A 15,584-nucleotide genomic window follows, 5' to 3' on the forward strand; every position below is an offset into this window, starting at 1 on the left:
TGGCAAACAGGTGGACGTGGTTTTGGACTTGCCGACGCGGACAACGGGGGCTGTTGATGGCGGCGTGCATGCGCTACCTCTCGCCTGTGCCTGGAGCCTGTTGTGTTCCCCAGCCCGGTTAGTAGCTTAGGCTGCAGAAGCGACGAAGCGGAGTCCATGATTGGGTGGATGCGTACGACGCCGCCCGCCGGCCGGGCGCCGCAGAAGCGCCGGACGTGGAACACATGGCCCTGCTCTGCCGCTCGTCGGCTGGACCTTGACCTCCTTCCTCGTGCTCCACTTCATCAGCTTCGTTCGCATCGCACGCCTGAGGCCCTGAGATGATGAGATGAGCTGCCGCCCAATCTTGCAGCAGACTGCGACGGCCGACGGGGATTTTTCAGAACGATGATCCAAGCCATGATTGCCTGTCCCTGGCATTACACACGCGCGTCGTTGTTGATGGACGCCCGCGACCGTCCGACGCCCACGAGAAGGCTCTGCGAAATCGCAGCAGAGGTGGCCACTGACGTTCTGGCAAGGCCACGTAGGACTAGTAGGATAGGATAGGAAAGAGAGGAGGGCCCCACGATGGCGTTACCCACCGCGAAGGAAATTCCACAGCAGAGCAGCAGCACGCCGGCAGGCAGGTGACGTGCTTCCAACCCCTTTTTGGGAGTTGGGACTTCGGGCACAGCACAAGCTTGTGGGCTGCACATGAACGAAACTTTGGGCAACACCACGGGCACCGCCAATCATCGTCACGTCTCACGTCAGCCACCTACCGGGGCACGTAACACGTTAACTTGAGCTTCCAGCTCCCCTGACGACATCGACGAAATTGACAGTTTCCTTTGGCCACTTTGTACAATAATATAGTACTTTATTCACTAATTTCACTAGGCATTGTTATCTAGTACCAATGCATTAACAATTTCTTTTGTACGTACACAGCAATCAGTTTTGGGATTTGCTTTGGCTCCAGATAGCAAATAGCATCACTGCCGCATCCTGCCTGGAATGATGATTCCAGTAAAAAGTTTCGTTCGGAACTTGGCGGCAAATCCAACGACCAACTGCCGACCCTACTCGAGATCCCCGAATCGCACGTCACTGCCTCCTGATTTGTTTTTCAGTTATTGTAAACTACAAACCCTCTGTCACTTTATTTTGGGTAGATATAGAACCTCTGTCACTTTATTTTGCGTAGATATAGAAACTAAAAAAGGATAGATTTTTTTTTTGGGGGGGGGGGGGGGGGGGGGGGGGGTAATTGTGAAAGCAACGGACACTTCTTGGCCTGTTACAAGAAATCGATATCAATTTTCTTTTTAAAAAATAACGCAACTGTTAACAAGCTATTCATCCAAGGAACACCCTTTCTACAATGTAGCTTTCATCAATTAATTTGTTGAAAATGAAGAATAACCGAGAGAGAGATCTATGAAACCCCAAGAGTATGATTTGAAAATCTAGAGTTGGTAAACCAAATTTAAGAATCAAGTAAGTCCTTCGGGTCATATATCTGCTCGATCTGGAAATATTATTATCAAATGATGAAGTATCAGTTTTTTTCTTAAAAAATAAGCCATTTTGACGAAACAATAAAGAATTAAGCAGCCAAAGGGTAGAGTCAAGGAGCATCTAGTAGGAAAACAAAATAACAGCTGCGCCTAATTAATAATAAATAAAATAATTAAATATGGTCAAACGCCACCGCTTATCGTCTTCCTCCTGCCTTTTCTTCGTCCCCGCCGAACTCCAATCTCTCTCCTCTTACCATTTCTCATTTCTCAAATTGCCAACTGAAATACGCCTGCTTTTTCCCTGCGCGCTTTGATTCCAAACCCTCGGAGTTCTCAAGAGATTCAACGGAGCCGGAGCAGTAGCAGCTCTTTCCTATCTGCCTGTAATCTTCTTGCTACAGTACGTACGTCGCAGCAATTAGCGGCCCAAACCCAAATCCGCACGGCCTGGGCAAGCTATTGAGTTCGGCGGGGCGGGATTCTCGGCGTAGCGTATCCTTCAGCTGTATTGCGAAAGATTGAACCGAATCGATTGCTGGAGTTGAGTTGAGCCAGCTCTTGGAGTTCCTGCGAACAGAAGTGATCCAGAGATTGGAGCTGTTGGTCCTGCCGCGCCATGTCGCTGTTCCGGAAGTTCTTCTATAAGAAGCCGCCCGATGGGCTGCTCCTCATCACAGATAACATCTACGGTAACGGAGTTCTTCCTTTGCATTCCTCCGTGCCTTCCTTTAGTAGCGTCCAGTAGACAAATGCTTGTTGTGCTTGTGCCCTAGGCCCCTAGCAGGCTAGCAGCCTAGTGCAAGGAATAGTTCAATTCGATTGATATGACGTTATCTGCATTGTCTAAGCTTGATTTAGTTGAGCTGTGATGAGCTTAGGAAGGTGCAATCAGAAAATTCCGAGCATTCACCTGCAATTGCTCTCAAAGCTTCAATTTTGGGTGTATCACGCATGAATTGTAGAGTTAGGAAGTTTTAGTGATCCTTTTAGCTTTCATATTTATCTGCTTTGTCGCCTCTCTTGTTTTGTAACTCTGGGCTCATGACCCAAAAATGTAACTACCATTACCGGCTTTTGCCGGAATCTGTGGTAATGAAATTCAGGTGGGGATAGTTCATCCCCCCGGTGATCTCAAAATGAAATTACGCAAATGCACTAGTATATGTAGCTACATGTATTACCAATTATCATGGCCCTCTAGAATGCTTTAAGATTTGTCCAAAGGACTACATAATGATTGAAAGATGGATGGTTGCTTGAACACTCAAATTTTACATTAATCATGACTTCATAAGGCACATATGATGGTAACAATAGTACGTGTACCATCAGTAGCAACTGATGTAGACACGACTAAATAGCTACATGGAGTTACACTTGCTTTGCATGTTTGACTCACAGATTATTATATTTTGTTTCAGTTTTTGATCATTGCTTCTCCATGAAAGAGGTGGAAGGGGACCATTTCGAAGCTCACATTAGAGGCATTGCAGCAGATCTTCTGGAAAATTTTCGCGACCACTCATTCATGATTTCGAATTTTGGGACTAAAGAGGAAGAAAGCCCTATATACCATATTTTGTCTGAGTATGGTATGACTGTATTGGACTACCCTGGCCACTATGAGGGATGTCCACTCCTCACCATGGAAATGATCCACTGCATCTTGAAGTCCAGCGAAAGCTGGCTTTCCTTGGGTCAGCATAACTTACTGTTAATGCACTGTGAACGAGGGAGCTGGCCTGTTCTGGCTTTCATGTTAGCTGCTCTTCTAATATACCTGGGGCATTATTCCGACGAGCAGAAAACACTGGATATGGTCTACAAGCAATCGTCTTTGGAGCTTTTGGAGATGTTTTCACCTCTGAATTCCATGCCTTCTCAAATGAGATATTTGCGCTATATCTCAACGAGGAATGTCATGCCTGAATGGCCTCCAGCTGATAGAGCCCTCACATTAGATTGTGTTATTTTGAGGATGGTTCCAAATTTTCACGGCCAAGGTGGTTTCCGTCCAATATTCAGGATATACGGCCCGGATCCACTCATGCCCCCTGATCAGACTCCAAAAGTTCTTTTTTCAACTCCAAAGAAAAGCAACCTTGTCCGTTTTTACTCACAGGTAATTGTCTTCTACCGGGTCATTCGTTGTTCTGCTTTTAAGCTGTTAGCTACTGTACTGTCTTGTATAATAGTTTTCCATGTCATAAATCTCTTGAAACATAAAATTTGAATATTGTTTAGATTTTTATCTTCCTTGGTAACCTTCACTAGAAAGGAATTGACCATTTCTGAACTTAGGCAGATGAACTGGTGAAAATAGGCCTTCAGTGTCATGTCCAAGGTGATGTTGTCCTAGAGTGTATCAATTTGTATGAGGATCTGGATCGTGAAGAGATGGTTTTCCGAATCATGTTCAATACAGCATTCATCCGGTCAAACATCTTGATGCTTAATCGTGATCACATAGACATGTTATGGAATGCAAAAGACCAATTCCCTAAAGATTTTCGGTTTGAGGTAAGTGTTTATGCCAAGTGGCAAACTAGACTATTCCTGCAGTACATGAATTTTTACATGCAAGTTCTGTTGATGGTAGGTTATCTTTTCCGATATGGACGCAGTTACTTCACATGTCACAACAGAGCCTGTTATTCATCAAGAGAAACAAGGACTTGGGGTTGAAGAATTTGCTAAGGTGCTAGATATTTTTAACCATTTGGACTGGTTGGATGGGAAGAAGGATACTATACCCCACACAGACCAGCTAAAAATCTCATCCATTACCGATGAACCTGAGGCTTTCTTTGATACTCGTGAAGAACTTGAATCTGAAAGTTTTCCTGGTGAAATTAGTTCTTCTAGTGTTGTTCTGAAGATCGGAAATGATTTGGGTATGCTGGTCAGCACTAAACCGAGACATATCCCCCAAGATTCAAGTTCAGCTGATGTTCAATCCCAATCACAAACTACAGTGCCATCTCGTTCGCGAACGCGACCCACCACAGCATTGTTATCACCTTCTAAGGTTAAGATTTCAAAAACCAGTGCTTCACCAATGGACCTGTCTTCAAGGACAATCATGCCACAACAATCATCTTCACCGGTTCAGCCTCGGCGAGCGATGTCTGACTCTGCAGTCCAAGTATTATCAGAGATATCAGAATCAGCATCAACTGAGAGGTCTGGTTCACAAACTCCAATTGAACATGAACCTTCCCCTCTGATGGAAAACAGACCAGCATCAACAGCATCTCTGTTACCTTTGTGCACACCTCCTCCTCTTCCTCCCCCTCCACCCACTGTCTCGTTACTCCCTGTTCCCGATAAGTTACCCAAAAATACTAGCACAAGTACCATCAGCATTTCCCTTAGAGCAACCGTGCATTCCTCTCCACCTTCAGAACCATCAGTCCCGCCTAAAGATATTTTGAGAACCGAAGAGCTGGTTAAATCACAAGAACCTTCCTACGAAACTCGTGGGAAATTACAAACTGATAGTGCTACAGGTCCCAATGATTTCTTACTGTCACCAGCTGCTTCATCGTCACTGGATGAGGAATTAAGCAATCCAAGAGCATCTCTCCTGACGGATTTGCCTGCAGTACCTCAAAATCCAGACACTAGGCCCTTTGCAATTCAAGCGACAAGATCTGAAACTATGCCACCACCACCACCACCTCCGCCTCCACCAAAATCAGGCATGATGTTGTTTCCTTTGACACATGGTGAAGAGGTAAAAATCACTATAGAAAAAGTTGTACCACATCAGCCTCCACATCCACCACCCCCACCACCATCAGCGCCATTTTCAAGCTCAAATCCATATGCTGTATCTGTAATTCCAGATCCACAAAAGAGAACTCGGTCTCCACCATTTTCCTCTCCACAGACACAATCACCACCTCCGCCTTCTCCACTACTTAATAAACCTGAAGTCTCATTGTCTCAACCGCAGTTTGTAGATAACAAGCACAGTGCAACGATGGAATATCCAGACACCCCGTCTTTGACGCCTACATTTTCAGACAGTGATACGCGGGTGCAAACACCGCCTGTTCCACCTCCTCCACCTCCTCGATCACTGCCAGTGCCACCTCCACCACCTCCTCCATCTCGAACACCGCCTGTTCCACCTCCACCACCTCCTCCATCTAGAACACCGCCTGTTCCACCTCCACCTCCTTCTCAAACACCACCTGTTCCACCTCCACCACCACCACCTTCATCTCAAACACCGCCTGTTCCACCTCCACCTCCTTCTCGAACACCACCTGTTCCACCTCCTCCACCACCTTCATCTCGAACACCGCCTGTTCCACCTCCACCTCCACCACCACATTCTTCTCAAACACCTCCTGCTCCACCTCCACCACCTCCCCCTTCACAAAGTTTTCCATCCTTAAGTAAAAGAAATCGCGTGGCAGCCCCTCATCCACCTCCGCCTCCACCACCACTGTCATCCCGTGTTACTTCTGCACCATCAGTACCACCTTCACCCCCATTACCTCCTCCTAAGCTTGCTGTGGCCAACAATGCTTCACAGAAGTCACCAACAATCCAACCACCTCCACCTCCACCAGGCCCCCATCATAAGCTTTCGTCACATTCTTTACCTACGAAGGGAAGTGCTGCCAATTCTAACCCTCCCCCACCTCCAGCATTTTCATTTGGTGCAAAGGATCGTAGCACAGCCCGCTCAAAAAGTCCTAGAAGTTTACGTGCCAACCAGGCATCTAAAAGGACCCCGCTGAAGCCATTGCACTGGGTGAAAGTGTCAAGAGCAATACAGGGAAGTTTGTGGGCTGAAACACAGAAGTCTGATGAAGTATCTAGGTATAATAAGAACATTCTTTTATGGAATTCTTTCTAGTTGATTTTTTTTTGGGGGGAGGGAATATACTTATCCATGCTTATCTTTATCAGGACTCCAGAGATTGATATTTCTGAGCTTGAAAGTCTTTTCTCTGTAACGATGCCAAATATGGAGGCAAAACGGCAACGACAACACCCTTCTGTTGCAACAAAGCAAGAAAAAGTTCATCTGGTACTTCTATCCATTCCGATTTATGCAACTATTCTCATCTAAGTAGTTAAATGATAACTTAAGTGTAAATAAAACAATTAACGTTGCACTTCTTCTATGCAGATTGACCTTCAGCGCTCAAAGAATTGTGAAATTATGCTGAGAAACATTAAGATGCCACTGCCTGATCTAATGGTAACTTTGTAGTGACATTATCTTAAGATAGCAATATCTTTGTAGGGTTATTAGGATTAGTATCTTGATAAGTAAGAAAGAATTCAAGCATAATTGATGCACAGCCTTGCTGGAAGGTTAAAGAATAGATTAGCTCAAGCTCATGTTAAGAATAAGTTATTTGACAGAACCGATCTTTCCGGGTACCTTAATAAGTCCATCACATCTGTTGCTGAAAATAAAGTCTCTTGGTGTTCCTTGTGACAATATTTGCTGATTGTATTGATTACGTGGATGGTTATTTTTTTTCTCTTTCAGGGTTCAGTGCTTGCCCTTGATGATTCCATAGTTGATGGTGATCGAGTAGATTACCTAATAAAGTTCTGTCCAACTAAGGAAGAAATGGAACTACTCAAAGTACATTTTTCTTCCTGCTCTATTCCGCTTTGAAATATTATTAGTTTTCTCGTGAATTGTATTCTGGTATACCAGCAGTATTTGTTTCCATCAGCTTCGTATATTGACATGGTAATTTTCAATTTTTTCAGGGTTATACAGGCAAAAAGGAGAACCTAGGGAACTGTGAACAGGTCTTCTTTTTTTTCCCCTGTGATATTCTATTCTCCTTGGACGACGAATTATGTTTGGTAAATGATTGGGAAAAAGTGCATATGCCACCATTAAGGGACAGGAAAGAGCTTGTTCCTTACATTAGACCTTAATGGAGGGGCGAGCTACTTCCTCCATTTCTAAATACTAGCACTTAGGATCAAATCACACACACCAAAGAAGGTCATAAATTGAAAAAAAAATCTGTCTAAAACAAGCATGGCAAACAAATTGCAAAGTGGATGATGGTAAATGATGGTTATAGTTATAGTTATTAGTGTTGTTCTAGAAATCCCACCGAGGGCTAAGAAAGTGTCAGCTATTTAGAATTAAGGATTAGTTTACACTGATCATAAGCAGGAAGATTGCAAGATGGACACAATTTAAATATTCGTGTCTAATCTTTGGCTGTTTCTTGTGAGTTGGTATGGTGAGATGGCCATTTTCTACAATCGGTATAGCTAGTTTACCTCTGGGATATATGGCCCTCATTTGTTAACCCATTCCATGCATCTTAAAATGTGCAGTTAATCCCTGAATCAAATAACTCCATTGCTGATTTTCGTTTGTGTTTGTAGTTTTTCTTGGAGATGATGAAAGTACCAAGGGTGGAGTCAAAACTGAGAATTTTGTCATTTAAGATAAAGTTTGTTACACAGGTCAGAAGTACATTGCATGTTTGTGAAATGCTTCCTCCCATGGGGTTGTATTACTGTTCTTGTATATAAATATATAAACATTAAACTATTGCTGCATCATTCTTTATATTCTTTCAGGTCGCGGACCTAAAAAGTAATTTGAATACCATCAATTCGGTTGCTGAAGAGGTATGCTGTAAATCATTTAATCAAGTAATCTCCACACTTTACTGACATGTAACGAATGTTCATGTACAATGTTGCATGACCAGGTTAGGAGCTCTTTGAAACTTAAGCGAGTGATGCAGACGATTCTTTCTTTGGGGAACACATTAAACCAAGGAACTGCAAGGGGTGAGTCAGCGAACCATGTGCAATACCAGTATTCACCCTACAAATAAATGACACAACATGGAGGAACACAATGCTCAGTGTTTCACGCTATCAGTTGGTTCTTATTTAATTTCATTACATAGTTGGCTTATGCTTTTATACAAAAATATTGATTAAAGGAAATTAAGAGCTGGAGCAAAACTGTACAACTGCGATTAAAATATTCCAGTTTCCAATTGCACGGCCAATTTCACTGCAATTCTATGACTAGTGTATATCTTGCATTCATGTTCTCTGCGAGGCTCACCTTTTTTGCTATAATTTAATCAACTTGGAAAATAATCCGGAAATATTACATTACACAAGACAAAATTTCCAGTTGATTTTTGTGTTATTTCCTTTGGACAGTATTTTTTAGTTGCGTGCACAACTAACTGGATAACCTGCAACAGCCAAAAACCATATATGTATTCTAATTTATTTGCAAAAGGCATACTTTTAAGATTTAGCCTCATGAAATTTGACAGCAGAATGTTGGCTCTTTCACCTAATTTTTTTAGTTTTTTACACATGTGTCCATTTTTCAGGTGCAGCTGTTGGATTTAGATTGGATAGTCTTCTTAAGCTCAGTGATATACGGGCACGTAATAATAGGATGACTCTAATGCATTATCTATGCAAGGTGTGACTACCTCCCTCCCCCCTCCTCTCCCTTAGACATCCAGTCTAACAAGGTTATGTCTAAGCATATCGCTGACATAGTGGCATCATGATATGACATAGGTGATAGGTCATTATTGAAGGTTTACAAAATCTAGTGTTCCGATTACAGTTAGGGTTCTTCTAGAAGTAGACATTGATCCGCTTCATTCATAGCAAACTTCACGCGACGCGACGCTTAGAAGCACGAGCGCGTGACCCACCGCGTTGTCTTCTTCCTCTGTTCGGGACTCTATGCCCGGCGGCCTTAGAAGGGGGAGGGACCTCGGGAGGTGTCCGGACCGGCGGTGGCGGCGGGTTCAGGGGCGGCGAGCGAGGCGGCGGGGTGATGCCGAGCGGGCGGCGGGAGACAACCAAATGGGCGGAGCCAGCGGCGGGTGTGAGATGCTCGAGCTCTTCTCCTCCAGTTAGGGTTAGGGGTGGGCGGGATGGAGTGGCGGGGGCGGGCGGTGGGCGGCGCGGCTGGCGGCAGGAAGCCGCTTGCCGGGGGCGGCAGTTGAGACCGGAGATGGGAGCACGCTGGTGTGGTTCAAGGAAGAAGAACAGTCGGGCTCTTCCCAAAACACTCGACCGGTCGCAACATAACGCGCTCCTTCATTCATTAGTGCGCTGAAGAGTTGATTTGTGTTCAGCATTTTTCTTCTTCTTTCTATTTCTTTACATCTGTGACCTCCAATGCCCAGTTTGTGGTTCCCCTTTCTTCCTTTGTTGTAGTGACCATATTAGAAGATTAAACATACCGTTTTGGCAAAATACACCCCTGCAATTTGTTCCTCCTCCTGTGAACTGGAGCTCCTTTCCATGAAAAAGGTTGTCATCAACCAATCTGTGTGACTTTGAACTAGTGTCCTTACTTTCATTGTATTAGCATTGAGTTTCCCCACGAATTGTATCTTTGTACCAATACATGCAGGCATGTTTGCATTGTTCATTTTATGTTGATGAACTCTGTTGCTCTTTCTCAAAGTTCTTTATTTGAACAGATTCTTTCGGACAAGCTTCCTGAAGTTCTTGACTTCAGCAGGGATCTTGCAAATTTAGAACCTGCCTCAAAGGTAGTTTAGATCTAATGCTAGATAGATCCATGTGGTTTTGTTCTTCTACTGACAGCTGGAGTAAAAACAGATACAACTAAAGGAGTTAGCAGAAGAAATGCAAGCAATAACTAAAGGACTGGAAAAAGTGGAGCAGGAACTGGCAACATCTGAAAAGGATCCTCCAGAGACAGAGATATTTTACAGGGTTGGTTTCCCAGTATTTTAGTATAACTGGTGCTATTAGAGTGGATAGTGATAGAACTTGTGGCTTAGTTGTGGAAGAAAAGCTCACCAAAGACACTTTATGAGGCCTAACACATGGGATCCCACGTTCCACATTCCACATTCATTCTATTTCTAGTCATGTCTCTTGTTCTTTCATTTGTATCTCTAGTATGCACAATAGACTGATGGGGAAAAGATGAAGATGCCATCATCACACTATTAGTATATTGATTATAATGCTCTGAAGATCTTTCTTTTTTATTTCAGAAATTGAAGTTATTCCTTGCTGATGCCCAAGCTGAAGGAAGGTTGTTAGCTTTGCTTTACAGCACTGCGGTATGTCAAAGACTCGACAGTATCACTATCCTGATGCATTATGCATGCCTTCTGCTTGCAGGCAGCACACGCTTTGTGCTAAAGAATGTTATTTTACTTGCAGGGGAAAAGTGCCGATTCTCTAGCACATTATTTTGGTGAAGATCCCGTGCGGTGTCCTTTTGAGCAAGGTATTTTCTTTTGAGCTGAAAAGCTTAGTTATCCTACTATCGTGCAAAAGCTAAGATAAATGGGCCCTGTACAAAAGCTAGATGGATGTCTATAGGTGTGGGAGACATGTTTGTTTAAAAGAAAAAGTAACTAGACATGTTTAAACTAAAAGAAAAGGTAACTTGGATATTAAAATCTAGTCAACTTGTTTTTGAGGAGTTACAGATAGCTTCTTGCGGCTTTGAGCATTCCTGTTCCAAATCAGAGCACATCAAATCTTCACATCAATAGCAATCTACTTTTGGATTTTCTAAACAGTTATGATTGCTTCTCATTTGTATGTACAGTTGTCTCAACATTGCTAAGCTTCACGAAGACGTTTGAGCGGGCCCTTGCCGAGAATGTTAAGCAGTTGGAGCTGGAAAAGAAAAGAGCCCAAACGGAAGCAGAGAAGGAGAAGCCCAAACTAACTGCCCACAAGAAGGGGGAATCACTGGAGCTTGGAATTTCGAAAGAGAAGGCCAAACTAACTGCCCACAAGAAGGGGGAATCGCTGGAGCTTGGAATTTCAGGCCGGTGACGGTGACTCACCGTCTTGCATCTACATAGCACGCACTTCACTAATTTCGTGCCACTTGATCACCTAGACCAGTGGCAGAAAGTTTTGTAGCACTCCTTCAGGCAGTATGACAAGGTAAACTGCTACTGATACGGGAGCTGTCATGTCAATATAACAGTAGTATCATTTGTCTAAGACCCGTTTGCGCTGACATTGTCTTACAAATTTTGCTTTCAGGAAGCTAGGGAGAAGTAATGCTGTGCAGTCCTAATATAACAGTTCACTTGATGTACATAGCAGTTTTCAGATCTGTTGCTGTTGTAAAGAAAGGTTCCACAAACGCGTTTAGCTCATGAAGGGAGCTGCTGTCTCTTGTTATCTTGGGGAATTCCCCTGTTATAGCAAATCTGTAATCGCGTGTCCATACCATGTAAAGTGTATGCATTCTCCATGGTCCAAGAAAATCTGTTGGCACTTTTATTGTCTTACAGTTTTTGTTGTCAGGAAGCTAGGGAGAAGTAATGCCGTGTTAGTCCTAATATAACAGTTCACTTAATAATTAGCAGATAAACTGAAGCTTACCTCTGGTTCTTGATGTACATAGCTGATAGGACTAGATGTCCTACCGGTGTTACTGTGCAGGTTATAGGGGTGGAAGAGAGGAGGACGTGTTCTGTACTTTCGACGCCGGTGAGGGGCCGTGGCGGCTGCTCCTGCAGCCCTAGAATTCCGTGGTGCTACAGTAGCGGCAGCACTGTTCATGCGAGACACAGTAGGAGGCAGCTAGGTTAGGAAATCCCGTCTCCCTTCAAGAAGCCGGAAACAATTCTTGTTTCACTTGATTATAACTGATACAGGGTTCTCTTTTTATAGAGATGACTGACTTGACCCCTAAGGAAATATCCTAACCGAATCAATCTAACGTATCTCTTTCCTAACAAACCAATCTAATCTTCACGCGCTACAGTACCACATGCTGCAGTACCGCGTGGCCCCTGGTCCGGCTCCACTTGCCATAACATGGGTCTACACCTTGTATAATGGGTGCCGGTCATAACATCTCTCCCCGCCTGCGCAAACAGCTCGTCCTCGAGCTGGAAGGCAAGGTAGAGGGTGCGGAACTCGTCGACGAGGGACTGTGCCGTGCGGTGGGAGCCCTGTGGGCTCGTCGAAGACTACGCTCTGCTGCTGCAGCAATAAGTCCATTAGCGGCTGCTGGGCGTCGGCTGAGAGTGCAGTGAGGTGCTGTTGTGGAGCCGCCGTGTCGAGGCTGCGCACGCCCTGCCAAAGGACGCGTCTGCCCTCACGCCAGAAGGACAGCGTCATGGCCTCGAAATCCCACAAGATGGGTCCGAAGGCCCGTAGGTAGTCGACGTCGAGGATGAAGTCGAAACAACCCAAGTCCAATCCGACGCACGTGATGGAAAAGGACTCCGAGCCGATGCGGATGGGCACGTGGCGAGCAATGCCCTCGCAAGGGAGCCGGTCGCCGTCGGCCACGGTGACACGGAGCTGCTCACCGCCCGTCGGGGCAAGCCGTAGGCGGCGCATCGTCGCACCATGGAGGAAGTTGTGCGTGGAGCCAGTGTCGAGTAGCGCCAACAGCCGCTCCCCTTTAACCATCACCGGAAGTAGCATCGTATTGTCCGTGCGCATCCCTGCAAGTGCGTGTAGAGAGACCACGAAAGCATTAGCGGCCGTAGGCTCCTGGGCGTCCGGAGCCGCGGGTGAAAGCTCTAGTTTGGTTTTGGTTAATTGATGAAACCCTAAGTGCTAACCTAGTTTATCAAGATGATTATGAGATAGGTAGCACTACTCCAAGTGATGAAGCAATGACGAAGATCATGACAATGGTGATAGCATGGTGATGATCAAATGCTTGAACTTGGAAAAGAAGAAAGAGAAAAACAAAAGGCTCAAGGCAAAGGTATAAAATGTAGGAGCCATTTTGTTTTAGTGATCAAGACACTTAGTGAGTGTGATCACATTTAGGATAGATAGCCGTACTATTAAGAGGAGTGTAACTCGTATCGAAATACGGTTATCAAAGTGCCACTAGATGCTCTAACTCATTGCCATGCATTTAGGATCTAGTGGAGTGCTAACACCCTTGAAAATATTTGTGAAAATATGCTAACACATGTGCACAAGGTGTTTGCAGGGTTGAGATTCGGCGCTTTTGGAAAAATGAAATGTCTATTTTCTATTGCGCCGGATGCAAAATTCTTGGTGGTTGGCATATTTGAGCAAGGGTGAAGAAGTTAGAGTTGAAATGGAGTTGGTCGAAATGATGCTGGCGTCGGTCTACTGACCGGACGCTGGGTCACTCAGCGACCGGACGCTGAAAGGCTACGTCCGGTCGAGCTGTCAGACGGCACAGTGGGTAGGGTTGAGCACCGGACGCTGGTCTGCGTCCGGTCAAGGTGGACCGGACGCGTCCGGTCGAAAAAACATGCCTCGGGGAGCTTACTGGAAACGACCGGACGCTGGGGCTTCAGCGTCCAGTCAGTTTTGACCGGAGCGTCCGGTCAGCTTCGTAGCCGTTGAAATCCGACGAACAGCGTTTGAAGCTGGTGACGCGTGGCGTCCATCGGGCGACCGGACGCTGAGGGCCAGCGTCCGGTCGGTATGACCGGAGCGTCCGGTCAGAGCGTGTTTTGCCCAGTGAAGGGGTACAACGGCTCTATTTGATGGGGGCTCTATTTATAGCCCCATGGCCGGCTCAAGGGAGAACTCTTGCATATTTTCATTGACATAGCAACCTTGTGAGCTTAGCCAAAGTCCTCCCACTCATCTCCATCATTGATCCATCATCATTGTGAGATTGGGAGAGAATCCAAGTGCATTGCTTGAGTGATTGCATCTAGTGGCACTTGGTATTCATGTTGCGCTGCGGATTTCGCTTGTTTCTCTTGGTGGTTGCCACCACCTAGACGGTTGGAGCAGCGGTGAAGGATCGGCACGAGTTGGTGATTATTCGTGGGCGTCTTCGGTGATTGTGAGGGGAGTTGTACCTTCCCCGGCGGAGCGCCGAAAGGTAACTCTAGTAAATTGCTCGTGTCATTGAGTTACCTCACTTGTGGGTCGGTTCTTGCGGTGTCCAATCGTGTGGACGAGGTTTGTGAAACACCTTTTAGCCGCCGAACCACCAAGTGTTGGTCGACACAACGGGGACGTAGCGTGTTGGCAAGCACGTGAACCTCGGGAGAAAATCGATTGTCTCTCTTCTTTGTCATTCTCCCGGTGATTGGCTATATATATACATCTTGTGATTGGTTCATCCCCTACACGTCGGTATAATCACTCTACTCACTCATTTACATTCTTGCAAACTAGTTGATACAAGCTCTTTAGTGTAATTAGAATTGAGAGCTTGCTTTATTATTTACATTCATCTAGTTGAGCTCTTTAGAGTAGCAAGGTTGAGAGCTCTTAGTGAGTAATTACATAGCTAGTTTGTGTGCCTAAGTATTCATTGCAACTAGAATTGTTGGATGGGTGGCTTGCAACCCTTGTAGAGCTAGAGCAAGTTTGCATTACGCTATTTGTCATACTAATCAAATTGCTCTAGTTGATTTGTAGATTTTTAAATAGGCTATTCACCCCCCTCTAGCCATATTAGGACCTTTCAGCGGGGTTGGCGACGTCATCCATCGCCGCGGCATCCCCCAGCCCGTCATCGATGTAGTCGTCCGATTCGAGGTAGAAGAGCCGTGGGCACACGTGGCCGCTGACGTAGAGCTCATCACAGTTGAAGCAAAGCCCTTGTCGACGCCGCTCTAGTTGCTCGTCCGGCGTGAGGCGGCGAAACTGGCGCACCGGGGACACCCCGTTCGCCGCTGCTGGTCCGACCCCTGGGGGCATAGGGGCTCCAGCTGGAGGAGCACCCGCGCCTGGCACGCGAGGGGAAGGCCAGACCGCTGAGGAGGTCAGGCGCCCTGCTGCAGAGGCGCTGGAGGCATGGCCACCGCGCGACGCTCGAATGCCTGGGCCAAATACATGGCGGTCTAAAGGTCGGGTGGATCCCGTATCTCGACGTTGACCTTGATGTGCTCGGGGAGGCCACCCACGAACAGTTCCGCCTTCTGGCGAGGATTGAGGTCACGAGCATGGCAGAGCACGGCATTATAGCGGTCCGAATACTCCTGGACCGATGACTGGAAGGGTAGCCGGGCGAGCTCGGCCAGCCGCATGCCGTGCATTGGGGGGGGGGGGCGAAACAGAGCTGGCACAGGTCGCGGAAGCGTTCCCAGGTCGGCATGCCTTCATCTT

At 45.9% G+C, this 15,584-nt stretch overlaps 1 protein-coding gene across 2 annotated transcripts; it reads left to right on the top strand.

Moving 5' to 3' along the window:
- The first annotated feature begins 1,704 nt into the window (after positions 1 to 1,704).
- Positions 1,705 to 11,898, top strand: LOC136478485 (formin-like protein 7). 2 transcript variants are annotated; one of them, XM_066476955.1, is made up of 18 exons: positions 1,705 to 2,194; positions 2,927 to 3,627; positions 3,807 to 4,025; positions 4,105 to 6,341; positions 6,432 to 6,552; positions 6,655 to 6,726; positions 7,024 to 7,122; positions 7,254 to 7,295; positions 7,893 to 7,973; positions 8,091 to 8,141; positions 8,225 to 8,306; positions 8,873 to 8,967; positions 9,989 to 10,060; positions 10,131 to 10,247; positions 10,535 to 10,603; positions 10,707 to 10,773; positions 11,101 to 11,447; positions 11,550 to 11,898. In XM_066476955.1, the coding sequence occupies exons 1-17, from the start codon at positions 2,122 to 2,124 to the stop codon at positions 11,331 to 11,333; spliced, it is 4,431 nt and encodes a 1,476-aa protein (XP_066333052.1). In that variant the 5' UTR covers positions 1,705 to 2,121; the 3' UTR covers positions 11,334 to 11,447; positions 11,550 to 11,898. The 2 variants fall into 2 exon arrangements, with proteins under 2 accessions (XP_066333052.1, XP_066333053.1); XM_066476956.1 differs by lacking the exon at positions 1,705 to 2,194 and having other exon boundaries at positions 3,489 to 3,627; positions 3,811 to 4,025.
- The last annotated feature ends 3,686 nt before the right edge of the window (positions 11,899 to 15,584 follow it).

The sequence above is a fragment of the Miscanthus floridulus genome, chromosome 8, assembly GCF_019320115.1.
Source record: "Miscanthus floridulus cultivar M001 chromosome 8, ASM1932011v1, whole genome shotgun sequence".
NCBI classification, from domain to species: Eukaryota; Viridiplantae; Streptophyta; class Magnoliopsida; order Poales; family Poaceae; genus Miscanthus; species Miscanthus floridulus.

Bases quoted from the DNA above. Each gene is read 5' to 3' on its own strand.
- LOC136478485 (XM_066476955.1), top strand. From the start codon at position 2,122: ATGTCGCTGTTCCGGAAGTTCTTCTATAAGAAGCCGCCCGATGGGCTG. The intron at 6,553-6,654 runs GTACTTCTATCC...TCTTCTATGCAG, and splicing joins AGCAAGAAAAAGTTCATCTG to ATTGACCTTCAGCGCTCAAA. The intron at 8,968-9,988 runs GTGTGACTACCT...TTATTTGAACAG, and splicing joins TAATGCATTATCTATGCAAG to ATTCTTTCGGACAAGCTTCC.